Consider the following 22,560-nt stretch of genomic DNA (forward strand, 5'->3'; position numbering starts at 1 on the left):
AGATGCTCTGTTCTTCTCATTGCCTCCCAGTGGGTGACTTTGTTTCAGTTTGTCATGTTCATGTTGATGATCACTTACATATCTGCCATGCTTCACTGTGGGGTCACCTCCTTCTGCTTCGTCATTACGTTAGTATTCCATAGGGAGGTGCTTTCAAACTGTGGAAGCACCTGTTCCTCATATAACTTTCTGTTTATTAATTTATAGCTGCGTGGATTTGCATTTTCCTGCTTAAGTCAGTGAGTTACAAGCCATTATTGTCATTATGTATTTTTATACTCCACCTGTCCCCTAAGTTGGGCCATGAGAGTCTCTTTAGGTTGGTTTTTGCATCTTTTGACACTTCCCCATCTTTGAGTTGTCTCTTGCTTTCTGGTACAACAAGAGGTTCAGGCTCTTGCCTGCCCCACTCTTGGAATCAGTTACTTCTCAAAGACGAGCAATAACTTTCAGTGTAAGAGGGTATTTAGAAGCCAAGATCTGGGCACTAGGTGCCCATATTGCTGTTGGGGTGCCACTGCCTCCAGACCCCTTTCAGTGGACAGAGCCAGGGAATACACGTACACATACTAAATACTAAATACACCTACCTCCTCATGTGCGCACACACACACACACACAACTTTACGTTTATATTTATTTCTCTGTTTCAGCTATGTGTTCACCCCAATATCTCCACGTCCCATCCAACTTCCCTGAGTTTATTCTGGTGTTCACCCTTTCTGTGTATGTAGCTCTCTTCTCTTCCCCTAATATTTAGCTTATTTATGCATCTGTGTGCATTCAGTCTCCTTTGTTGCCGCTTCTCCCATTGGTGGGCTCAGATGCCCTGTTCCAGGCCATTCCCTACACGTGGATGCCTTCTTCACCCTATGTGGGCCCGATATTGGACTGCCCCCATACATGGTCACTGCCTTCCTCACCTGCTTGGGTCGGGCACCCTGTTCTGGGCCACTGTGGCCCTCTGTCCCTAACACCTGTCACGGATGCTTACCCTGTTCTGCTCCATCTAATGGCTTTACGACTGAGTTGTTCAGGGAGAGGAGGTGAAGAAGAGGAGAAAGAGAAAGATATTTAGATTTAAAAGAAGTGAGTTGACTTTAAGGAGAGGTGTTAAGTCAATAATTAGGCAGATAAGATACAGATCTGGCAAAAATGGTGAGCAAAGTAGGTAAATGAAATTTGTCAAGTGCTGGGCTAAAGGATGATTTTTCTTTTTTAAGCTAGAGACATCGGTTTTGGCTTGTAGAGAGAGGATAGGGTATCTCCCTACCCTGCCCCAATGCTATTGTAATTGTCTAAAGAGTTTCTTTTTCCCCTAGGTTTCATTTTTTGAGGAAGAACGGAACATATTATCTCGGAGCACAAGCCCTTGGATCCCCCAGTTACAGTACGCCTTTCAGGACAAAAATAACCTCTATCTGGTGAGTCTTTTCATCCATCTCTTTAGAATTAGTCCAGGGCTGACACTCAGATATTGCAGATGTAGAACTGGATGTGGGTCTTGCCCATATGATCTGTCGAGTTGCTTTCCTGACTTTAAGGTATCTTCTTGTTCTCTTTGTCCTAAAGATTAACGGCCAGTCCATTTAGAGATGGCCCCATCTTTGTTGGGTATTATAGCTGTGGCTTAAAGGGCAATAACGAGAAGTCAGTTATTTGAGAATAATCTGATTTAACCTTTAATAGCTTAGAATCTTGCTTTAATTTTTTGGGGGGGTCATAATTGACATATAATATCTTATTAGTTTAGGTGTACAACATAATGATTCAGTATTTGTCTATGTTGTGAGATGATCACCACTAAACCTAGTGAAAGTCATTAAATTTTTTAATTTATAAAAACTGAGTACATTGTGATTTTTTTTTTTTAGATTTTATTTATTTATTTGACAGACAGAGATCACAAGTAGGCGGAGAGGCAGGCAGAGAGGTTGGGGGGAAGCAGGTTTCCCGCTGAGCAGAGAGCCCGATGTGGGGCTCGATCCGAGGACCCTGGGACCATGACCTGAGTCGAAGGCAGAGGCTTTAACCCACTGAGCCATCCAGACTCCCCAGTACATTGTGATTTTGAGAAAATGCAAACATGGCAGAATGTATGAAATAGAAGAGAATGTTCTTTACCTTTCTTTCTAATCGTTTCCCTTAAGGAAATGTATTGATGGTTATGTATGTTTTTCCTGACTCTAATGGAAAAAATACTTCTATGTCTGCATTTATAACACATGTATATAGTTTGTTTTACGAAATTGTTTATTACTCTCTACTCTGCTCTTCAGCTTGCTTTTTGCCTTTCAGCAATTTACTCGCAACATCTTTCCATGTCAGCACATACACATACATATCTGCCTCCTTTTTTTTTTTTATTCTTTTAAAAATTATCAATATTTTGTTACCTCCGACATTTATTTTTGCCTTTGTCTGTGGCAGTGTGACACATGGAGGCACGTCACACCTTGTTTTGTTTATTCCGTGCTTTGATATCATTAAACATTTGAGTGTTAGATGTGATTCAGATGGTAGTTATAGAATTTTGCAGTTACTTGTAAATGAATTTGGGAAGGGGAACTGCCTCCCTTCTGCAGCTTTCTTTTCTTAAATTATTTTTTGTTTACATTCAATTAGTTAACATATAATGTATTATTAGTTTCAGAGGTAGAGGTGAGTGATTCATCAGTTGCATAGAACACCCAGTGCTCATTACATCACGTGACATCCTTAATGACCAACACCCAGTTACCCCACCCCCCTACCCACCTCCCCCAGATCTGCCTCATTCTTTTGAACAATGCCATAGTATTTCTGATGTATGTGTAACATAACGTATACAAGGCTAAAATTCATTTTGGGGCCCTGTTTAGGTTCTTGGGGGTTTAGATTCCTAAAGGAAAAAAAAAATGTATTCCAGAAACAATTTTTGTTCCTGATTCAGCCCTTCAAACAAGACTATCCTATTACATTGAATGGAGAGGATCTTTTATAGAGACTCACAAAAGAGAGAAGGGTATTTACCTTGAACTTCCATGGATTGTTTTGGGGGACTTTATTGCATTTATTTCTGACCTATAATAAACAGTGATTAGTGTGGTTTCATACCAGTTGAGAGCCCAATGCTGGGTAGAGAAGACCCCTCCCCTGCAAGCTCTACCCAGCCTTCTGAACAGGTCGTTTTCATACAGATGTGTTGAGAGACTGGCCTTGCACTAACCACATGCTTCTTGAGGACCAACACTGTGCCTGTTGTTTAGGGCCTGAAGCTTCCTTTCCTTGAATATTGTCTTCGAACCTTTCCTTCCTTGAGATATGGGGCTTGGATCCCTGACTTTCATAACTGACCTTGGGGTGTTTCAGACTCATTGACATTCTAGGATATTTCTTGCATACACAACATTTGCTTTGAGCTCTCTGTGTCTTCTAGAGTCCCTCATGTTTGGGTGTATTAACAGACTTCTTCATTAGCTCTCAGAAAAGAAGATCCCTTGAAACAGCAGGGGTTTATTTGTATGTTAGTGTTGTTTTGGATGTTTTAACTTCATCTCTGCAAACAATCCTTTTAGTGTTCAAGACAATACAGAACACGGGCAGTCCTGGAACTAGCAAGGGCCCCGATTTTTGGCAAACGTTGAGAGTCCACAGTTTTCTGGTTTGCCTCACGCCGACCTATAAGCTTGTGTTCCTCTTCATCTGGGTTGAAGGCCTCGTCTTCTTAAGGCCCAGGCTCATGCCTTCTCTTCAGAGTCAGTATTGTTGAGATGCCTTGGGAATCTGAAGTCAGTTTTGGTAGAGGTGATGACCAGTTCTGAGCGTTCTGTGTAACTGATGACAACTGCTGGTCAAGCCACTGCCCAGTGGCTTCAAGGAGCTCACTGCTTGTCTCCCTGGTGGCCAGTGAGGATGCCTGGAGGGGCCCTGGAAGTGTTACTGACTCATAGTTTCCTTCGTGTTGACTAGTAGCTTTTGTTTCTATTTTTGTTCTTCATGGCACAACACTTTTCAAAGTGCATCTTCAAGAGGGTAATACTGGGTCATTTCAAAAATTTTAATCTTTTTGGGGCCGCCATTTTTCTCCCTGCCAATTGGCTTTGTCCCATTGGTGGAACTTCCCTTTCTTTTTAATTGTGGAATTCGCTGCTGTGGACTTCCTCTTGGATACAGCCTTGTGGAATATCTCGTGGATTGGGAGTGTCAGCTGCTCCTCTGCTAAGACATCTCCCAGGGGCAGGAAGCTTCCTTTTTTGGGTCTTTTGACTGTGGCGTTTCCATCTGGATTTCACCACTGACATCAGCATTTTGAGCTTAATGCCCATCTTCTCTGGTTCTTTAGCCGCCATCTTACAAGATAGGAATGCTCTTAAAACAGCTGTTTTCTAGAATTCCAGTTGCCTCAGCACATTGATACCTGGCTATAATGACATTTTTACACCTTTCTTTAGTAGCTCTGTTGGGTATCGCTGATGGAATCTTGTAATTGTTTCCTTGTCTGCATTCTCTTCTCAAGTACGTTGGTAATTTGGAGTAAAATGCTTGCTAAGGGCACAGTTTTCTCATAAATATCCAAACTCAGCATAGGAACTAAGATACGATTATAGATCCACCATGTCTTATCTACAATTTCGAAATACCCAGAGTTCTGAATAACCTCAAGTTCTTTTGTTACTATTTGGCAGCAAAACTTGACGCGAACTCTGTAGCAAAACCTGACCTGAATCTCATCTTCATTCCATTTAGTGACTTTTCATACATTTTGCCTCAAAATTGTGAATGCATTTGATTACAGGGTGATATCCCAAGCCCTACCCGAGGGTGTACATAATCCAAAGTATACACACCATTTTTTCTTTCTAAAATCTCAGCGTCTCTAAGTCTGGAAGTACATTCTGTCACAAGAGGACTGTAGGTCTTTATAGGCATCATGAAGTTCTGGAATCCCACTGTTACCTATTGACCCCTTACAGATCACTAAACCTTTGAAATTCAGGGAAAGCATACAAATCATCCTGAACTCCCTGGCAGTTAACCATTCATTTGTAATGCAAATGCAGTGTAATTGAAGATACATTTAAAAATCAATGAATAAAAGAAATCGGATTTGGTGTCCTATGTATTTCTCAAAGCTACCTCTTCTCTCCATTCTTGCTTCTTGCTTCTCCCCAGTGAGTTCTGGCCGCCATCTTCTTTTGTCTGCATTACTGCAGTAACCTCCTAAGTGTTCTCCCTGCCATCTGTCTTGCCCTTCCCCCAGGTCTTCTACACACTGCAGCCAAGTCATCCGCTGTTAAAACCCTGTAAGACTCCCTGCTGCCCTCTGGATGAAATCCAGACTCTTCCATGTGGTTTACAAGGCCTTTTTCATATATACTGCCAGGCTTGTTGCTTACCTTTCCTCTCCTTTGATTTTAATTAATTAACTTTTATATTTTAAGAGATTGTGAGAGCTGGGGGCAGGAGGAGGGACAGAGGAGGAGGAAGAGAATATATTTTTTTTAATTTTTAAAGATTTATTTATTTATTTTGCTGGGGGTGGGGCTGGGGGAGAAGGAGAGGAGAGAGAAAGACTCAAGCACACTCCCCACTGGGCACAGAGCCCACTGTGGGCCTTGATCTCACACCCTGAGCTCATGACCTGAGCCAAAATCAAGATTTGGATGCCTAACTGACTGAGCCACGCAGGCAGCCCAGGGAGGAGAAAATCTTAAGCAGCTCAATGCTCAGTGTGGAACCTGTGGAGCCTGATACTGGGCTTGATCTCCCAACCCTGAGATCACGATGTGAATCCAAGAGCCAGATACTTAACTGACTGAGCCACGTTGGCACCCCTCTCTTTGCACTTTACATTCATCTTGAACTTCCTTTGGTCCTTTGAACTGGCCTCTGACCTTTCTCCATGCCATTCCCTCTTTCCCTATTTCCCGGGCTAACTCCTTTTTCTCCTTCTGAGCTTGGACTCGATGTCACTTCTTCCAGAAACTCTTCCTGACCCCTCTACTTGTGGGAGGGATGCCCTTCTGGCTGTGGACTCGTAGCACCCTGTACCTCCTCTTCATGGGTGGGTGTTGGGCTCCCCCACCAGGCTACTCCCTCCATGAAGGGAGGGATTATGTTTCCCTTGCTTCCAGTAGGCTTCTCCAAGTAAATGCTTAAGAAGCATTTATTGGAAGAACGTATGATTAATTTCACAGAAATTGATTTACATACAGATTAACTTATTGTGTTATGGAAATGACACATTAAGAGTGTAAATTTTATTCTCTAAAGTATGTAATTCAAGTTAGATCCAGTGGGATTTTCAAAATTGGGAGTGCAATGCAAGGAAATTGAACTTGGATCCCTTTGAAATTTGATGGTTAAAAATTTCCTATTTGTCATTATATACCAATGAAACCGTCTTGCCAATTTCTGGTATATAGAAAATTGTTAAAAAAATAAAAGAAAATTGTTATGAAGCCCATTGTATTGTTAATGTCTGATTCTATATAACAAGGCTAGTTCTGTATTCTGGCAGGCAGCCCATAGAAACAGCGCTTTGTTGATCTGGTTCATGATGAAATCTGTTCAGTTCCATATAACAGATGCCTTCACCAGTGTCCTTCCAGGAAGGAGCCGATCTTTACAAAGAAAACATTGTTTTGTAACTCATTATATGTAGTATTGTTGCATCTAAATGCTTTGTGAGATTCTTAAAGGTTTCTGGCTTTATACTGATGTTTTTCATGCTGTGGGTCTTTTTCTTTTTTTTAAAAAAAATTAACATATAATGTATTATTTGCCCCAGTACAGGTCTGTGTATTGTCAGGCTTACACACTTCACAGCACTCACCATAGCATATACCCTCCCCAGTGTCCATAACGCAACTACCCTCTCCATTCCCACCTCCCCCCAACAACCCTCAATTTGTTTTGTGAGATTGAGAGTCTCTTATGGTTTGTCTCCCTCCCAATCCCATCTTATTTCATTTTTTTTACTTTCCTTCCCCCCAAACCTCCCACTTTGCCTCTCAAATTCCTCATATCAGGGAGATCATATGATATTTTCTTTCTCTGATTGACTTATTTTGCTCTCATGCTGTGGGTCTTTTCAGGCTGCCCTTGCTCTGAGCCTATAACTGACCTATGAATCTTCTTTCCTTCCAGTGGCCTTATATTAACTTCTCTCTATTCATTCCAAATTTTTCTTCCTCAGTTGCACATAGGATGTATTAATTAAGGTATAGGCTAAGCTACTATAGCAAAAAGAACAAAAACCCAGCCCAGACCGATGGAACAGTTCTGTTGTATGTGATAATTCAGGGACCCAGGTTCCTTCTATCTTATGGCTCCTTATCCCTTAAGATGTTGTCTGTCCCCTTGACATGGTTAGAGCTGGGCATTTGATGTTCTTGTTTGCCCTGGCTGGCAGGAGAAAGGGGTGGAGAGCACAACGAGAAAACTCCTTTTACATAGCATGGTGTGGAATTGGGACACATCATTTCCTCTCCTATTTTGTGGACCAGAACTTCATCACATGCCCTCATTTCTGTGCCAGCTAGCTGCATGGCCAAGGGAATCCATGGAAGAGTGGACTTGGGGGGCAAGTTATAGTCTGTTTTGCAGGTAATAAAAGATAGATCTGGGTTTTGAAGCCAGGCCCCCTAGATCCATCTCCTGTACCCATTACATGACACTGTTACACCCCAGAGCACTGCCAGTCTGACCCTGGCCGTGAGGTCCTACTTGGCATCAGTTCTTTGTATTTCCTGTCTCGCTTTCCACCAAAGGTTGCGCAGTCACGTGTGGGGTATTTCCTTCCGGTGAGGAACAATCTGGAGGTTAGTGCTTTCTAGGCAGTGACCTCGTGGCCTGCATAAACAGCAGCCCGTGCTGTGACTGGGAGCCTGGAGAGAGTTAACAAATAGAACCTCATTGTTTATTTTAGTGAAATGTGGCAGCTTATGATAGTTTTGACAGTGAGACATGTGCTGTTTTGATCTCTTGGATAAGATTATCCAGTTTTCAGGCACGTCTCAAAACTCACCAGCATATTCACATGTTGTTGCTGAGGAAGCCAGGGTTTGGGAGCTGGCTGCCCGTCGGAAGGAAGCTGTTGCTAGAATATAGGTTCTTGTTTTATTACTGTTCCTTGGTTGGTCTCTCTGGAGTCATCGGCCTTTTTGGTTTCAATGTTCTCATTAGTGAAGTGAGATATTGATGCCTCTGATTGACCCCAGGTCATTTGCCCAGTGTGTTATTGCCCTGGCGGGGGGTGGGTGGTTTTTTGCATCTTCAAAACGGTTGTTTTTTTGTGTCCTGCTCTTTGGAGGCATATTTCAAGTGAATGTGTTTAGAGTTTTAAGAGTCACAATTCCATAGTATGTTCTTATAATTGTCTGTATTTCTTTGGTGTTGGTTGTGATCTCTCCTCTTTCATTCATGATTTTATTTATTTGGCTCCTTTCTCTTTTCTTTTTGATAAGTCTGGCCAGGGGTTTATCAATCTTATTAATTCTTTCAAAGAATGAGCTCCTAGTTTCGTTGAGGGTTGCTGGGGGAAGGGGGCTTGGGAGAAGGGGGGTGGGGTTATGGACATTGGGGAGGGTATGTTCTATGGTGAGTGCTGTGAAGTGTGTAAACCTGGCGATTCACAGACCTGTACCCCTGGGGATAAAAATATATTATATGTCTATAAAAAAAAAAAATCGCAAAAAAAAAAAAAAGTCACAATTCCATTCCATTGTTCCAGTTCGCTTGGTTCCACGATCACAGTTTCTGGTTTAGTAAGTCTAGGATGGGGCCCAAGATTTTGCAACCAGGTCCCAGCTGCTGGTGCTGGTCTGGGGAACCCCACATAGAAAACACTGGTCCTGTGGCTATAGCTACAGCTCATTTCTGGGTACTGCTTCTTCCTTTCATTCCGTCCGCAGTAGTGAAGATCCTGAGATCCTGTTTCTTGCCCATGACTCTTTGAGGTCAAGGAGTGGTACCTATTCCCCTGCTGTTAACTGGCACGGGGATTCTTCACCACTGCCGGATGCTTCATTAACCCTGTCCTCAGTTGCCTGGTTTGAGTGCGCTATCTGTGTCTCGCCAAGGCTCTGGATGATTCCACACTCAATGAGGATCTTTTGAATAGACGAATGAGTCAGGCTGGGATTTGTATTTTCTGAAACAAAGGGTCTTCTCTCCTTTTCTCTTGGTGACCTTGTCCTTTAAGAGGAATAATTTAGGGTCTCTGTCAGGGATCACTCCGCTTCGAGGATCCCTTCCTTCCTTTCCAATGCCAAAGATCAGGAACACTGGCGCAGGGCAGAGAATGATGCCAATAGCATTGTTACATTTCCATGGTACTTTCAGGCATGCTGATTGTAGTGCAAGCATTTCAAGGGCACGCTGCTAGAGGGGTGGCCAGCACAGCGGGTCTCTAATGACACCCCATGCAGATTGGAGTAGAGTACAAGAACTATTAACTACTCACCCTCTCCCCGCATATGGATATGTGTGCATGCAAGTCTGTATGGATGTGCATGTGGTACACACACACACACACACACACACACACACACACACACAGTTTTGTCTTTTGTTTTGAATGCCACACAACTGATGGGCACTGGCGTCCCTGTTCTTGGGGGCGTAGTGCGATCACCCGCAGAGAAGCCGCCGCTCCTTCCAAAACCGAACCCATGTAAGATTTGCCCTTTAATTAGCATCTGCAGCTGTGCCATTAGCAGGGTTTGTCTCTGTTGGCCTGAATGCCTTTGCTTTAAAAGAGCAAGTCCGTTATAGCTCCAAGCCAGCCTTGTCTGTCAGCTGCTGGGCCTTCTCCACCATCTGCAGGGTGATCACATTGTTTAGGACTGTTTCACTGTAGGGCTCTTTCCTCCTCCTGGCTCCCCGGCCTTTGATTACTGTGCCTCAGTGATTGCCGTTCGGGTGACCTGCAGCTGCTCGATGTGGGCAGGGACCCCGCGCATCCTTCTGTGCGGGATGGTTGCCTCTATGCTAATGGGCCAATGGACCAGTTCCTTTCCGGCCCTTTGTTGCCGGTGATCCTGGCGAGGTAGGCACGTCCTGTCATGTCCAGGTAGTCACTGAAGAAAACCGCAAGCATCAGGAGTGTCGGCTAGATTCAGGGCTCCTCTGCTGTAGAAACTTTTCATCTGGTAGATGGAATCCAGGAACAGCTTTGTCTCTACACCTTCATCAGCACTGTGCTAGTCGCTTCAGAATCACCTGGAGTGCTCCCTAAAAATGCACATTTCTGCACCTCACGCAGGGTCCCTGGGATTTTTAACAGGCTCCCTGAATGGTTGGGATGGGAGTGAGACACACTTTACCCTTTCAGTCTGTTTCATGTTTACTCTTGTTGATGCCACTAGAATTACAGCCCCATGAAGGCCAGAGATTTGTTTGTTATAGTCTCTGCTGTTTTCCTAGTATCTAGAACAGTGCCTGACACATAGCAGGCACTCAATTTTTTTTTGCTGAATGTGTTTTATTTTATTTTAAGGATTTTATTTATTTAATAGAGAGAGACACAGCGAAAGAGGGAACACAAGCAGGGGGAGTGGGAGAGGGAGAAGCAGGCTTCTTGCTGAGCGGGGAGCCCGATGTGGGGCTCGAACTCAGGACCCTGGGATCATAACCTGAGCCGAAGGCAGACACTTATTGACTGAGAAACCCAGGCCACCCCAGATGAATATGTTTATTTTTTAAAAAGTAGTTCCTTAGGTAATTCAGTTGGGCAGGCAGGTTTGATAAGCCCTGTCCTCGAGGATTTACCAGGTTCATTAGGTAAGAAGCCACATTTTTGGGGGACAGCGCCTTACCAGGCAACTCTGAGTGGTTAAAGTCTGGGACGGAGTCATGCTTTTGGACAAAACCAGGTCCTGTGAATGAACTGTCTGGCATAGCCTGGGTGGTGACTTGGGCCCTAAATTGTTTATAGTGTTCTGCTGACCCTGGTATTTTGTTCATAGCAAGTCATCGAATGGAGACTTGAAGACTTAGTTTTTGACCTTTGATGATGTTTTTGGAACCTCTTGACTTGGTGCCATTTTCTGAAACTGTCCAAGTCGTGTTTTTCACTGTATGTCTAAGCTCAACAGCAAGATGATGGTGTCATCTTGGGTTGGCCACACACAAGCCATATTCCCCGTGGGCTCCGTTCATAACAGAATAGGCAACTCTACCCTAGTAGGATGGTTTTAGAGTAGAAGTGAACATCGTGGGACAGCCAAATTTGCTCAGTAAATTTCCAGATTAAGTTCTCAAATGGCGGGTGCTTGGAATTTTTAGTATGGTAATGTGGAATCGTGTCGATGGGTCAAGTTTGATTAGTCTTTGATAAGGACCCAGTCTATTTAGAGGTTTGTCATTTCGTGTCTATTTTGTCCCATGTTGTGGAGCCTGCTGCCTAGCAGCTGTTGTAATTTTTGTCGCTTGTCTTCTCAATCAACCCTGGTTTTGAAGAAATGAAAAGTTGTTTGACTCAGAAAAGACTAATCTACTTTTGGCAGGGGTTTTTAGCTCAGGAAATTGGACCTTCTGAATAGGAGCAAAGAATACGTATCTTTTGCCTTTTAAGAGATGGTTCTTCTTTTCTGAACTATTTTACTGGTCACTTCAAAATAGAATCTTCAGGAATAGTTGTGAAGTATTAAATAGTGGTCAGTTTGTGAGCTCTTAAATGTTGCCGGTGGTGCTATCTGTTTGACTTTGTCATCCTCAGACTTACAAGGCATTTCTTATTCACACATCTTTAATAGAGTCAGGTTAGAACATTTATAACTGTGATGTGTCGTCATAAATATGCATTGTTCTTATTTTAAGATGTTTCCATTCTAAAAGCACGAGTACTTCTGTTGTTATTGGTGAATTTTTTTTTTATATTTAAGACCTTTTTGATGGCAATATATATTTAAAACAGACGTAAAAATTGGCATTCACCCACATATCCAGGTCCTATAAAGAACCAGGTTGGGATGAGTGGGTGAGCTTTAAGGCAGCCAGGTGGCTCCTGCGGGCTCTTCTAGGGCTGGGACTGGTAGCTTTCAATCTGCTGTGAATTTTGGGGGAAATAAAGTCTGCATTTTAGCAGCTAACCCTTCTAAGTGTGTCTCTTCTTGTGGGTTCATAAAAATTTTTCCTGCAATTGCAGTGGAAATGGAACCTTACTCTTCAAATTGTCCAGTATCTGGTTGACTCTCCGCTCCTTGCAGGATGTCATGTGAATGGGGGAGACTCCCAGATGATACAGAGCCCTTCGGGAGGACATGTGGGTCCCTGGCTCCCCCAAGGGTCTCTGATGTGGGGTTCACTTGGTGCTGGGCAGAATCTTTACTGGGCCAGCCTGCGGCCTCTGCGGATATGTGCAGATGCTCAGTGTCTCACTTGACTGGAGCTTTCTTCTAATTCTGGACCAAAAGCAAACAGGAGTTTGGAGGAGGATGGAGAGAATTCACATCCCAAAATTGGCTTCTGGAATGCAGTAGTTGGAGAGATTTAGTATTTTTTTTTTTTTTTTTTAAGATGTTTATTTGGATCTTGCCACTTTCCAGAAAGGATTTGAGACAACTTAAAACAAAAGATATTTATAGCATCGCTCACAAAATGGGAAATCAGAGCAAAGGACAGGAAGAGAATTGAGTAAGGGTTGACATGACTGCAAAGATGATCGAAACGTGTCCCAGCTTCTCCTAGCCAGAAAGGGAAGGATTACATAGCCAAGGGTGAGAAAGGAAGGTTCTTGACCAGCAGTGGAGGAACTCCTTGGTGCCAGGCACAGTATTGTGAGACAATTAGTCCCATCCCATTCTATAGCCGGTGACACTGAAGGGCAGAGAGCTGAAGTCACCAGGCTGTGGTTTGAAGCCTCCTGGGCAAATTGGCCTCAACGCCGTCTGTTGACTCAGAATATCATACTCAGTTATCATCAGAAGGAGGAAGGATTTCAATTCCTTGGAGTGGAAGAAATTTTTTGCTAATCGGACATTTTCCTTGAGGCTGTACTTTATATTCTTTTTTCCTAAGATTTTATTTATTTATTAGAGTGAGCGTTGGACGTGGGGGTGGGGGGAGCAGAGGGAGAGGCGCAAGTAGACCCCTTCACTGAGCGCAGAGCCGGAAGGCAGGGCTCATTCTCACGACCCTGAGATCATGACCTGAGCTGAAATCAAGAGCAGGAAACTCAATGGACTGAGCCACCCAGGTGTCCCTATATTCTTTTTCCGGACTTTATCCCTATGTATGTATTTAACAAACGTAATTTTTTTTTGTCACGAAAAGGAGGTTGTACTTTATCCCGTATAGGATGTCGCTTTATATTATTGTGGGCAGCTTTCCACAGATGTATGAATAGATTGATTCTGTTCATTTTTGATATCTACAACGTCTCCCATTATTAAGATATACCATATTTCAGCAGTTTCTTAATGATGGATGTTTGGGTGATTCACAGGCTTTTCTTCCCCTGTGTTAAAAACAGTGCTACAGTGAATCTATGTATCTATCGATCTACAAACTACTATAAGTTCCTGTAAAACAAATTGTCAGAAGTGGAATTATGATGTCAGAGAGTATGCTCACATTTAAATTTTTAATAGAAATGGTCAGATGACTGTTGCAGGAAAAGATTGTATCATATTTATTGCTTGCCTTCTCTAATCTGCTGGGTGCTGAGAGAAATGCAAAAAGGATACTGGAGGGTTTGTTGCCCTCTAGCAATTTCCATCTACACTGTGTACCTGATCCTAGGGAATGTCTGGGGTGTCGACTTGGGTGGGTGGGTGGATTTAATTCAACTTTTCAAGCTTGCCTTGCAAACATTGGGCATGGTGTCTGGGATTAGTGTTTCATTATATTGATTCTCTTGGGTATCAGATGTAATTTCCTTAGGGCAGGGACCTCACCCTACAAGGCTTACAGTATGTCTCCCACATCTTGGTAGCTTTGTGGAGACATTGTAATTATAATGCGTCAAGCAGCATTTGAGGCTCTAATTGAGATGTTCCTTTTTTTGGGGTGTATGAAGAATTAATAACTTTGGCATTCTCTACAGGTCATGGAATATCAGCCTGGAGGCGACTTGCTGTCACTTTTGAATAGATATGAGGACCAATTAGATGAAAATATGATTCAGTTTTACCTAGCCGAACTGATTTTGGCTGTTCACAGCGTTCATCAGATGGGATATGTACATCGGTAAGTGAGACTCTCTGGTAAGTGTACTGAGAATTTATCCGTATCACCTAAGAATTCCCACAATGGAGTGAATAGATGAATAAATTCAGCTTCTAAATGATGCTCCATCCAAATTTTAACCCATCTTAACTGCAACTGGCTGAAAGTATATTTTCCAGAGAGGCAGACATTTCAGCTTTACCCATTCAACAGTGAAATAGATCTCGAATTATAACGTTTTCAAGTTTGCTAATAAGATCTGTGAATGTAGCTGATAAGACTGAGAATTCTTGCATGGGTTCCTTGAGTTATGTGGTGGAAAAAACAAATTCGATTTGCAGAAGGAACCTGCAAACTGAGGAATGGAAGACCATGCAGTAATACTTCTGACCTCACTCATTAGTAATTTACAAAGGTGTTCCGTCAAATCCTTAGTCAAAAAGTGTCTCTTCACATCGTCACTCATATGGTGTTTTATGTACACCCGAGAATGCTTCCTTTCCCTCCCTCCATCCTTTTTGTTTTCCTTCTCCTTCCCTTTCTCTTCCTCCTTCTCCTCCTCCTTTTTCTTAAATTTTTTTTTTGCAGAATGTTTGCTTATTATTTATATCTATCAATAGGGAGGTCTATATAGCAGAATCTAGACACTGAGATGGTTGGCTGAATCAATATCCGAGGTTAGCAGTTGCTTGCTGATTTGCATGGAGAAGACAACACTAATTTGTGGCCCTGATTTTCTTAGAGACATCAAACCCGAGAATATTCTCATTGACCGAACAGGACACATCAAGCTTGTGGATTTTGGATCAGCGGCTAAAATGAACTCAAATAAGATGGTAACAAAATGGACTAAGATAGCTTAATAGAGATTGTGCTACAAAGGGTTCTGTGGTCCTCATAAGTTTGGAAAATATGGGATAACATTGAGTGATGTTTTGGAATCTTCAGCTGCGAGTATATGACATGATTTCTCCAGGGGTGGAGGTGGGGATGGGGGCATAGAGCTATTTCCCAGACTTGCTTGACCTTGGCACCCTATCTGTTAATACCCTTCAAAACATTTTTAGGAGCATCCTTATGGTTTGGTTAAAACATAAAGGGAAAAATGCTCACTTTTGTTTTTCTTTTCATTTTCCTTATTATAGATTGTCTTCTGTAATCTTATTTATTTCACATCTCTATTTTCTATTCAGCAAAGTTGAAAGAAATCACTGGCACATTTGAACCAAATATCCTTAAGCATTAAGAACTAACCGCTCAAAATGTCATTCTGAAGTCCTGGATCTCTGGTAAAAATTAAGCTGTATTTCCCATGCTAAATAAGAAGGCAAGAGGGTACCTGCTGAGATCAAGAGCAAGAATACTTGAGGGAAAAGATGACAAAGTAAAAAAAAAAGAAGTACATAGATTTAAAAACAAACCCTAATGAAATTGGTACATACTGAAGTGAACTGTCATGTCATTTGTTCAAAACACTGGTAGGTCTAATAGAAAAATCAACTTAGATCTTAAAACTTATTTTTCAACTGACCCATTTGGTCAAATTTTTAGGAACATGGCTTTTCATTCTTTCTCAGTAAAATACTGATTCTAGTTAAAATGCACAAATTAAGTGGTTAGGGAGGTTACTCTGTAAAATGCCCCTCTTCCCAACCTCTGAAAATTCAGTACTTATAAAGGGAAATATGTAAAATTGCGTTTTTTTCTCAAGTTCCTTGGAGGAAAGGTAGGTGTTATCAGGTTAATATTAGGAAAAAAGTTTGGGGTTATGTTAACTCTTTGCACTCCAGGCTCTGGCTTCCCTGTTTGGCAGACTGGAGGCCTACTTGAGATACTTTTACTTGGTGTTCAGATCCTTGGAAAAACAGTCTCTCTAGGCACTGTTTCTCCTGCCACCCCATTATGTTCTTGTAATCGATTCCACTTGATCATTACAATGAGAATTAGATTATAGGATCAAAACATTTTATGTCTTAAAAAAGGGCAGTGCAGAAACAGGCATGAAAACTTGGTTGTTGAATCTAGTGGAATAAAGCACAGGAAAAAAGTTAAGTAATGGAAAGGGTTATCATCTAGGATTCAAAAACTAGTATATTGCGTGGGTGACCTTGATAAACTCGTGCATCTAGAAATAAACTGAAGCATGGATACATGGTCTAATAATTGAAGCATAGATACATGGTCAGCTCTGGATGCCATTGACACTGACCACTGATGTTTTGCCTTCGATAGTTCTTTATTAGGGGTGCTATCCTGTGTATTATAGGATATTTAGCTACATTCCTGGCCTCTATCTACTAGATGCCAATAACACCCCCTCCTCCAGCTGTGAAAACCAGAAATGTCTCCAGGCAGAGGGTTCCATCGGAGACAAAATCATCCCTGGTTGAGAACCATCCCAAGTCGATTGAGAAACATCAGACAGCTTATTAATACCTACCGGCTGTAGGTATTCACGAGAAGAATACCTACTTGGAAAACTAGATTAAGATCCAAAGTCTCTGCTTATTAAAGGAGTAATGGAGTAAGTTCCATCCCTGCATCTAGAATCACTCACTCTCTTCTGAGCCCCAAGTGGAGAGAGTGGACTTTCATTCATTTCAGGTTTCTGTTTTTCAGTGCTTCAGACTATCCCTTTTCAGTTCTTCTAATTGGAACAACCTTCACTTCAGGCGCGAGCCTTCCAGAGTCACTCGGGTTTATTTGCAACTCATTGCTCAACCCCTGATTATTCTGGTGAAGGAGAAAAGCCACTCAGTCCTTCATCCTTGGGAGGTGCACACCTTCCTCTTGGAGGAAGAATTGCCTCTCCAGAAATTTGTGCTTTTAGGGCCAAAATGTGACAAGCACATAGCAAGGAATTCTTAACATTGTTTTAAGTGAAAATGCCTTTTGACTAATCTACAGTCTAGATGAAATCAAGTATGAATATAGAATTATACTTTTTTAAAAATATTTTTTAACTAAATTATTTATTTTTAATAAACATATAATATATTTTTATCCCCAGGGGTATGGGTCTGTGAATCGCCAGGTTTAGACACTTCACAGCACTCCCTCTCTCCAGTGTCCATAACTCCACCCCCCTATCACAACCCCCCTCCCCCCAGCAACCCTTAGTTTGTTTTGTGAGATTAAGAGTCACTTATGGTTTGTCTCCCTCCCAGTCCCATCTTGTTTCATTTATTTTTTGATCAATGGAAGTGGGTTAAATTTTTTAAAAGATTTTATTTGAGAGAGAGTGTGTCCAGGGGAAGAAGAGAGGGGGAGAGAGAAGGAAGGGGAAAGAATCTCAGGCAGACTCTGCAGTGAGCACAGAGCCTGTTGCCCCTTGTGGGGCTCAGTATCACCACCTTGAGATCATGACCTGAGCCAAAACCAAGACTCAGACGCTCAACTGGCTGAGTCACCCAGGCATCCCAACATGTGTCACACACTTTCTCTCTTTTTTTTAATTAAAAGATTTTATTTATTTATTTATCAGAGCGAGAGAGTAGGTAGAGCAGCAGGCAGAAGTAAAGGGAGAAGCAGCTTCCCCGCTGAGCAGAGAGCCTGATGTGGGACTCGATTCCAGGACCCCGGAGATCATGACCTGAATGGAAGGCAGACGTTTAACTGACTGAGCCACCCAGGCGTCCCCCAACATGTGTCTCTTTTAAGTAGAATGTTTTATAGGCCTAAAGGAGTTCTAAATTTTTTTTTGTACTCAAAATATATGAAATATAATCTACGTTTACTGAAACTCATGTATGTTACTCACCCAAAATCAATCTTTTCCCTACTACTCTCAAACATTATCTATGAATTTAGCCATTTGGGACTTTGGGATTATTGGGTTTTCCATTTTCCATTGTCATTATTTCAGGCATCTTAGCATGTTGCTTTGAAGCATTCTTAAAAACAGTGGGGAACTGTACTGCCCAGAGGTTTGGGTGTCGAGCTAAATCGTGCCATCCACTCACTCTGTGCCCTAAGGCTACCCATTTCACCTTAGTTGACTCTCAACAAGTGGCAAATAGCAAAATCTTCCAACCTGTCTCATTCAGCTGTCACACAAACCTTTGGAAGGAGATGGTCAATAAAGAGCCATATAGCAATGGCCCCCCGCTGGCTCAGTAGGTAGAGCATGTGAGTCTTGATCTCAGGGTCATGGGTTCGAACCCTGTGCTGGGAGTAGAGATTACTTAAAAAATAATAATTAAAAAAAGGGGGGGTCGCCTGGGTGGCTCAGTGGGTTAAAGCCTTTTCATTTAGTTCAGGTCATGATCCCGGGGTCCTGGGATGGAGCCCTATATCGGGTTTTCTGCTCAGCAGGGAGCCTGCTTCCCCACCCCCCGCCACCACCCTCTGCCTGCTTCTCTGCCTACTAGTGATCTCTGTCAAGTAAATAAATAAAAATCTTAAAAGAAAAAAAAGGAGCCATATAGCATGTTAAGTGTTAATCAGCCTCCTTGGGCAGTTGAAAATCCATAGGAGATAGCCTTTTTTGACATTTACTAGAAGTGAGAAGATTTAATCCTTTACCCCCAAGAGGAACAACATAATGAGATACCATTCCCCTCCCCAACTCTCCGTTCCACGCCCTGCTTCTGCAGGTGGATGTTTTTGCCCTGCGTAGCCACATGGGGAAAGTTAGGTTGAAATAGTTTCATGTTTAAGCATTTTATGGGAAGAGGATTAGCAGGAAACAGACAGTAGATTTCTTACTTTCTTCTCATCTGCTTGTGAAAGAATCCGTTAATCCTTTTTTGTTTCTTTTCTTAACCTCTCTGTCTCCTGAAATAGGACTTCATCTTCTGTCTCCTAGTCATTTTCTTTTCTTTCTTTTTTTAAGATTTTATGTATTTATCTGACAGACAGAGATCACAAGCAGGCAGAGAGGCAGACAGAGGAGGTAGGGGAATAAGGCTCCCCGCTGAGCAGAGAGCCCAACGCGGGGCTCTATCCCATGACCCCGAGATCATGACCCCAGCCAAAGGCAGAGGCCTAAACCACTGAGCGACCCAGGTGCCCCTCCTAGTCATTTTCTTATTGCCTCCTGCTGAACCCTGTGGATACAGTGAAAATTAACTAAAGTTTAGTAAAACTTGTCAGATGGTACCCTGTGCACGGCTCCGTGTTTAATATCTTACCCAGATGCACTGGCTGTGAATTGCCACCAGAGGAGAGCAAAAGCATCTTGCAAAATCCCTGTTAGGATGTGTGACATTAAGTGTTCAGTGGGTTGAAGGTGCATGGAGGTCAATAAACAATGGAAATTTAGCAGTCATTAAATTGTTATTAAAAACCTTTGTAGGGGCGCTGAGGTGGCTCAGTGGGTTAAGCCTCTGCCTTTGGCTCAGGTCATGATCTCAAGGACCTGGGATCAAGCCCTGCATCCAGCTCTCTGCTCAGCAGGGAGCCTGCTTCCCGTTTTCTCTCTGCCTACTTGTGATCTCTCTCTCTGTCAAATAAATAAATACAATCTTAAAAAAAAAAACCTTTGTAAATTGCTATTAAGCACCTAATGTACTTTATGCGGGAGATGTGCATGATGGAAGCTAGGGATATTTTCCCTTAAAATTTAGAAAATTACAAAGTGGCTAAACATAAATGTGTATAATCACATGCCTCACAGGAATTAGGGAGTTAACTTGACTCTCTTGGGTAAGTCTCATCACGAGTTTGAAAATGAGGCATTGATGACTTACACCCCATGCTGGGTCATGCTGATAAACACAGCCCAGTCGAGTTCCTTTCGACTCTGTGCACAGCAAACAGGGAGAATGGAGTATTCTCAATCCAATGTGATGATAAAATAAAACCCAACAAGTGCCAAGATGTGTATTTGAGGATTGCATAGTAACAGTTCTGCAAGGTAATTAGGCATAGAGGGTAAGCACTTAATGGTGACATTAGTTTTTCTTCTCTTGTTTTCATATTAAAAAAAAATTATTGTCAGTATTGAGGGTTTTTACCAAAGCCCTGTAGTTTAATCCTAATCCCGTGCTGAGCTCATTAACATTTAAACACACATTAAAAGATAGAAGTTTTAGCATGGGCTTCCCCAGCATCAAGGCTTTCTCATGGCTTAAGCTGCTTTCAGTTTCTCCTGCTTAAGCTGCCCATAGACCAGATATTGTCTTTTTTCCTCCCCATTTTTGTCTGTCAGCACTGGCTTGTGGCTTTCTTGTGCAGTGTGACCATCTAGGTTTTCCCAGTGTGTACTTGCAGTGAAAAAAATTTTTTTTAAAGATTTAATTTTATTTTTAAAGTAATTTCTATACCCACTATGGGGCTCGAACTCACAATCCCTGAGATCAAGAGTTGCATGCTTCACTGAACCGGCCAGGGACCCCTCAGTGGAAATTCTATTGCCCAAAGCAATGGATGACTGGTGTCAAGAATACCAGTATCACACTGCTGTCCAGATTTAGGGTTTGGAAAAGCCTATGGTGGGCTTGAGAGAAGGGGTGAAAAGAGAAAGAAGTAGGAAGAATGGGTCTGTTTCCTACAACCGTGGGTCATTGAGGCAGAGGGATGGACAAGATTAAAGTTGCAGGCTGGAAGAGCTTGAGTGTCCATCCCTAGGGAAGAGATATAAAACCCAGCCTTGAAGATGTGTGGCCATACCTATAAAATCTGTAACGTTTCTCAGGGGCACTCAACATCATTTAATGAGGAGAAGGTTCTTTTGTGCCCATGTAACTGCTCATGTGAGAGAAGCCTTTCAAAAGGCAGGATTATTGGACAACTGTAGGATTATTGGTTAACACAGATACGACTAACATCAGGCCCTTTCTGTTTGATGGGGAAGAAGTCAGAGAGGTGATTCTTAGCCTTTAAATTTCATGGGTCAGTAAGACTTCAAAATAATTTTCAAAGCTGAAAGGGTTGCCGGCTGACTGTTGTCTAGGAAGGGGTGGGGGCGGGTAGAAAACCTTTCATCAACATCATTTTGAGAAACAAAGGACATATAAACACTAAAACAGAAGGACAAATTCTTAGAAGAAAGGACAGTTCTTCAAATGGGTTATATTTAGCTTTAGGAAAAGACCTACTACATTGTCCTAGCCTTTCTTTGCCAAGGTCAGGTGCTCTGAGTGCCATTGGATTGGAGGGCTCTGGATTTCTGAGCATTGGGAAGGGAACCATAGGACCAGGAGTTGGGGGTGAGGAAAATGAACTCATTAACATTGGACTTCTGGTGGAAGATATTTATCATGTCTTTCCCTGTGGGTGGCTCGAAGTAGGATTGTTGATTCCAGGTATTTAAGCTTGAGATACAACGAGTTTGCAAATATTGTTTTGCCCCAGCTAGCTGCCAGGTTTTCAATAACGGCTAGATTGATCTTATAGATTAATCTTTAGGATTTATTATCATTTTGCTGATTTCATAAGAGAAGCTCTGGGTAGCGTGTATTAGGAAAGACATCTTCTGTCCTAGTTATATACCGGACTCTTATTTGTGTAACCAAAGGGTGTATATCATCAACTACTCTTGCCCTTTTGCCTTTGGATTATATCATGTTCTTCTTTTTTTTTTTAAATTTAATTAGTAAATCGTTTGCATTTCCTGACGGCATGCCACTTGACAGAAGGTTTAAGTGCCTGGGAGAATAGTAATCAGTGGCAAATCAGCCTGCAGCCTGAAATGTGGCTGTTTGGCAGTCTATTTGAGAATAATTGAAAGTTTGCTGTGTTCATTTTATTTATGGGTTTCCAGGTGAATGCCAAGCTCCCAATTGGGACTCCAGATTACATGGCCCCTGAAGTGTTGACTGTGCTGAATGGGGATGGGAAAGGCACCTACAGTCTCGACTGTGACTGGTGGTCGGTGGGTGTGATCGCCTACGAGATGGTTTACGGAAGGTCCCCGTTCACTGAGGGGACCTCAGCCAGAACCTTCAATAACATCATGAATTTCCAGGTAAAGAGCCATTCGTAGATTCCAAGGTAATACGGAGAGCTGTCATTTAAAAATGTCTGAGTGAAGTTTTGTAATATAAATCAGCAGTGCTGGATAATAACAATAGCAAATGCTTATAAAGCACGTCGTGTTAAAAGCTGCTCTAAACGCTTTAGAAATTGTGTTTCATTGACTCCCAGGTGCCAGTCATTGTAAGCCTACGCCATTCTTTTAGGTACCGTTAAAAAAGAAAAACTCTTGCTAATTAATCTATCATATTTCATTGATTATAAAATGCATTTTGATTTCCGTGCTATTAAGGGAATAACTGAGTCTTGGACTTGAAATATAGCTAATTAACTTGGATAATCCTTAAACAATGTGAGAGGTAGATATTCTTTGCCTTTACAGATGAGGAGACCAAAGCCCAAAATGGTTAAGTAATTTGCCTAGAGTAGCAGGCAGTCTAGCTTCGAGGCCTTTCCTTGGATAGTCTGCTGTGCTCTTTCTCAGTACTC

At 42.2% G+C, this 22,560-nt stretch overlaps 1 protein-coding gene across 7 annotated transcripts in view; it reads left to right on the forward strand.

Moving 5' to 3' along the window:
- CIT (citron rho-interacting serine/threonine kinase) overlaps positions 1-22,560 on the forward strand; it is a 165,338-nt gene that overhangs the window by 17,377 nt on the left and 125,401 nt on the right. For all 7 annotated transcript variants that reach the window (XM_032309532.1, XM_032309533.1, XM_032309531.1 and 4 more), the window contains exons 5-8: positions 1,323-1,424; positions 14,033-14,175; positions 14,897-14,990; positions 21,860-22,063. In XM_032309532.1, coding sequence (XP_032165423.1) covers positions 1,323-1,424; positions 14,033-14,175; positions 14,897-14,990; positions 21,860-22,063 — 543 coding nt within the window. The remainder of the gene's footprint in view (positions 1-1,322; positions 1,425-14,032; positions 14,176-14,896; positions 14,991-21,859; positions 22,064-22,560) is intronic.

The sequence above is a fragment of the Mustela erminea genome, chromosome 13, assembly GCF_009829155.1.
Source record: "Mustela erminea isolate mMusErm1 chromosome 13, mMusErm1.Pri, whole genome shotgun sequence".
Taxonomy (NCBI): Eukaryota; Metazoa; Chordata; class Mammalia; order Carnivora; family Mustelidae; genus Mustela; species Mustela erminea.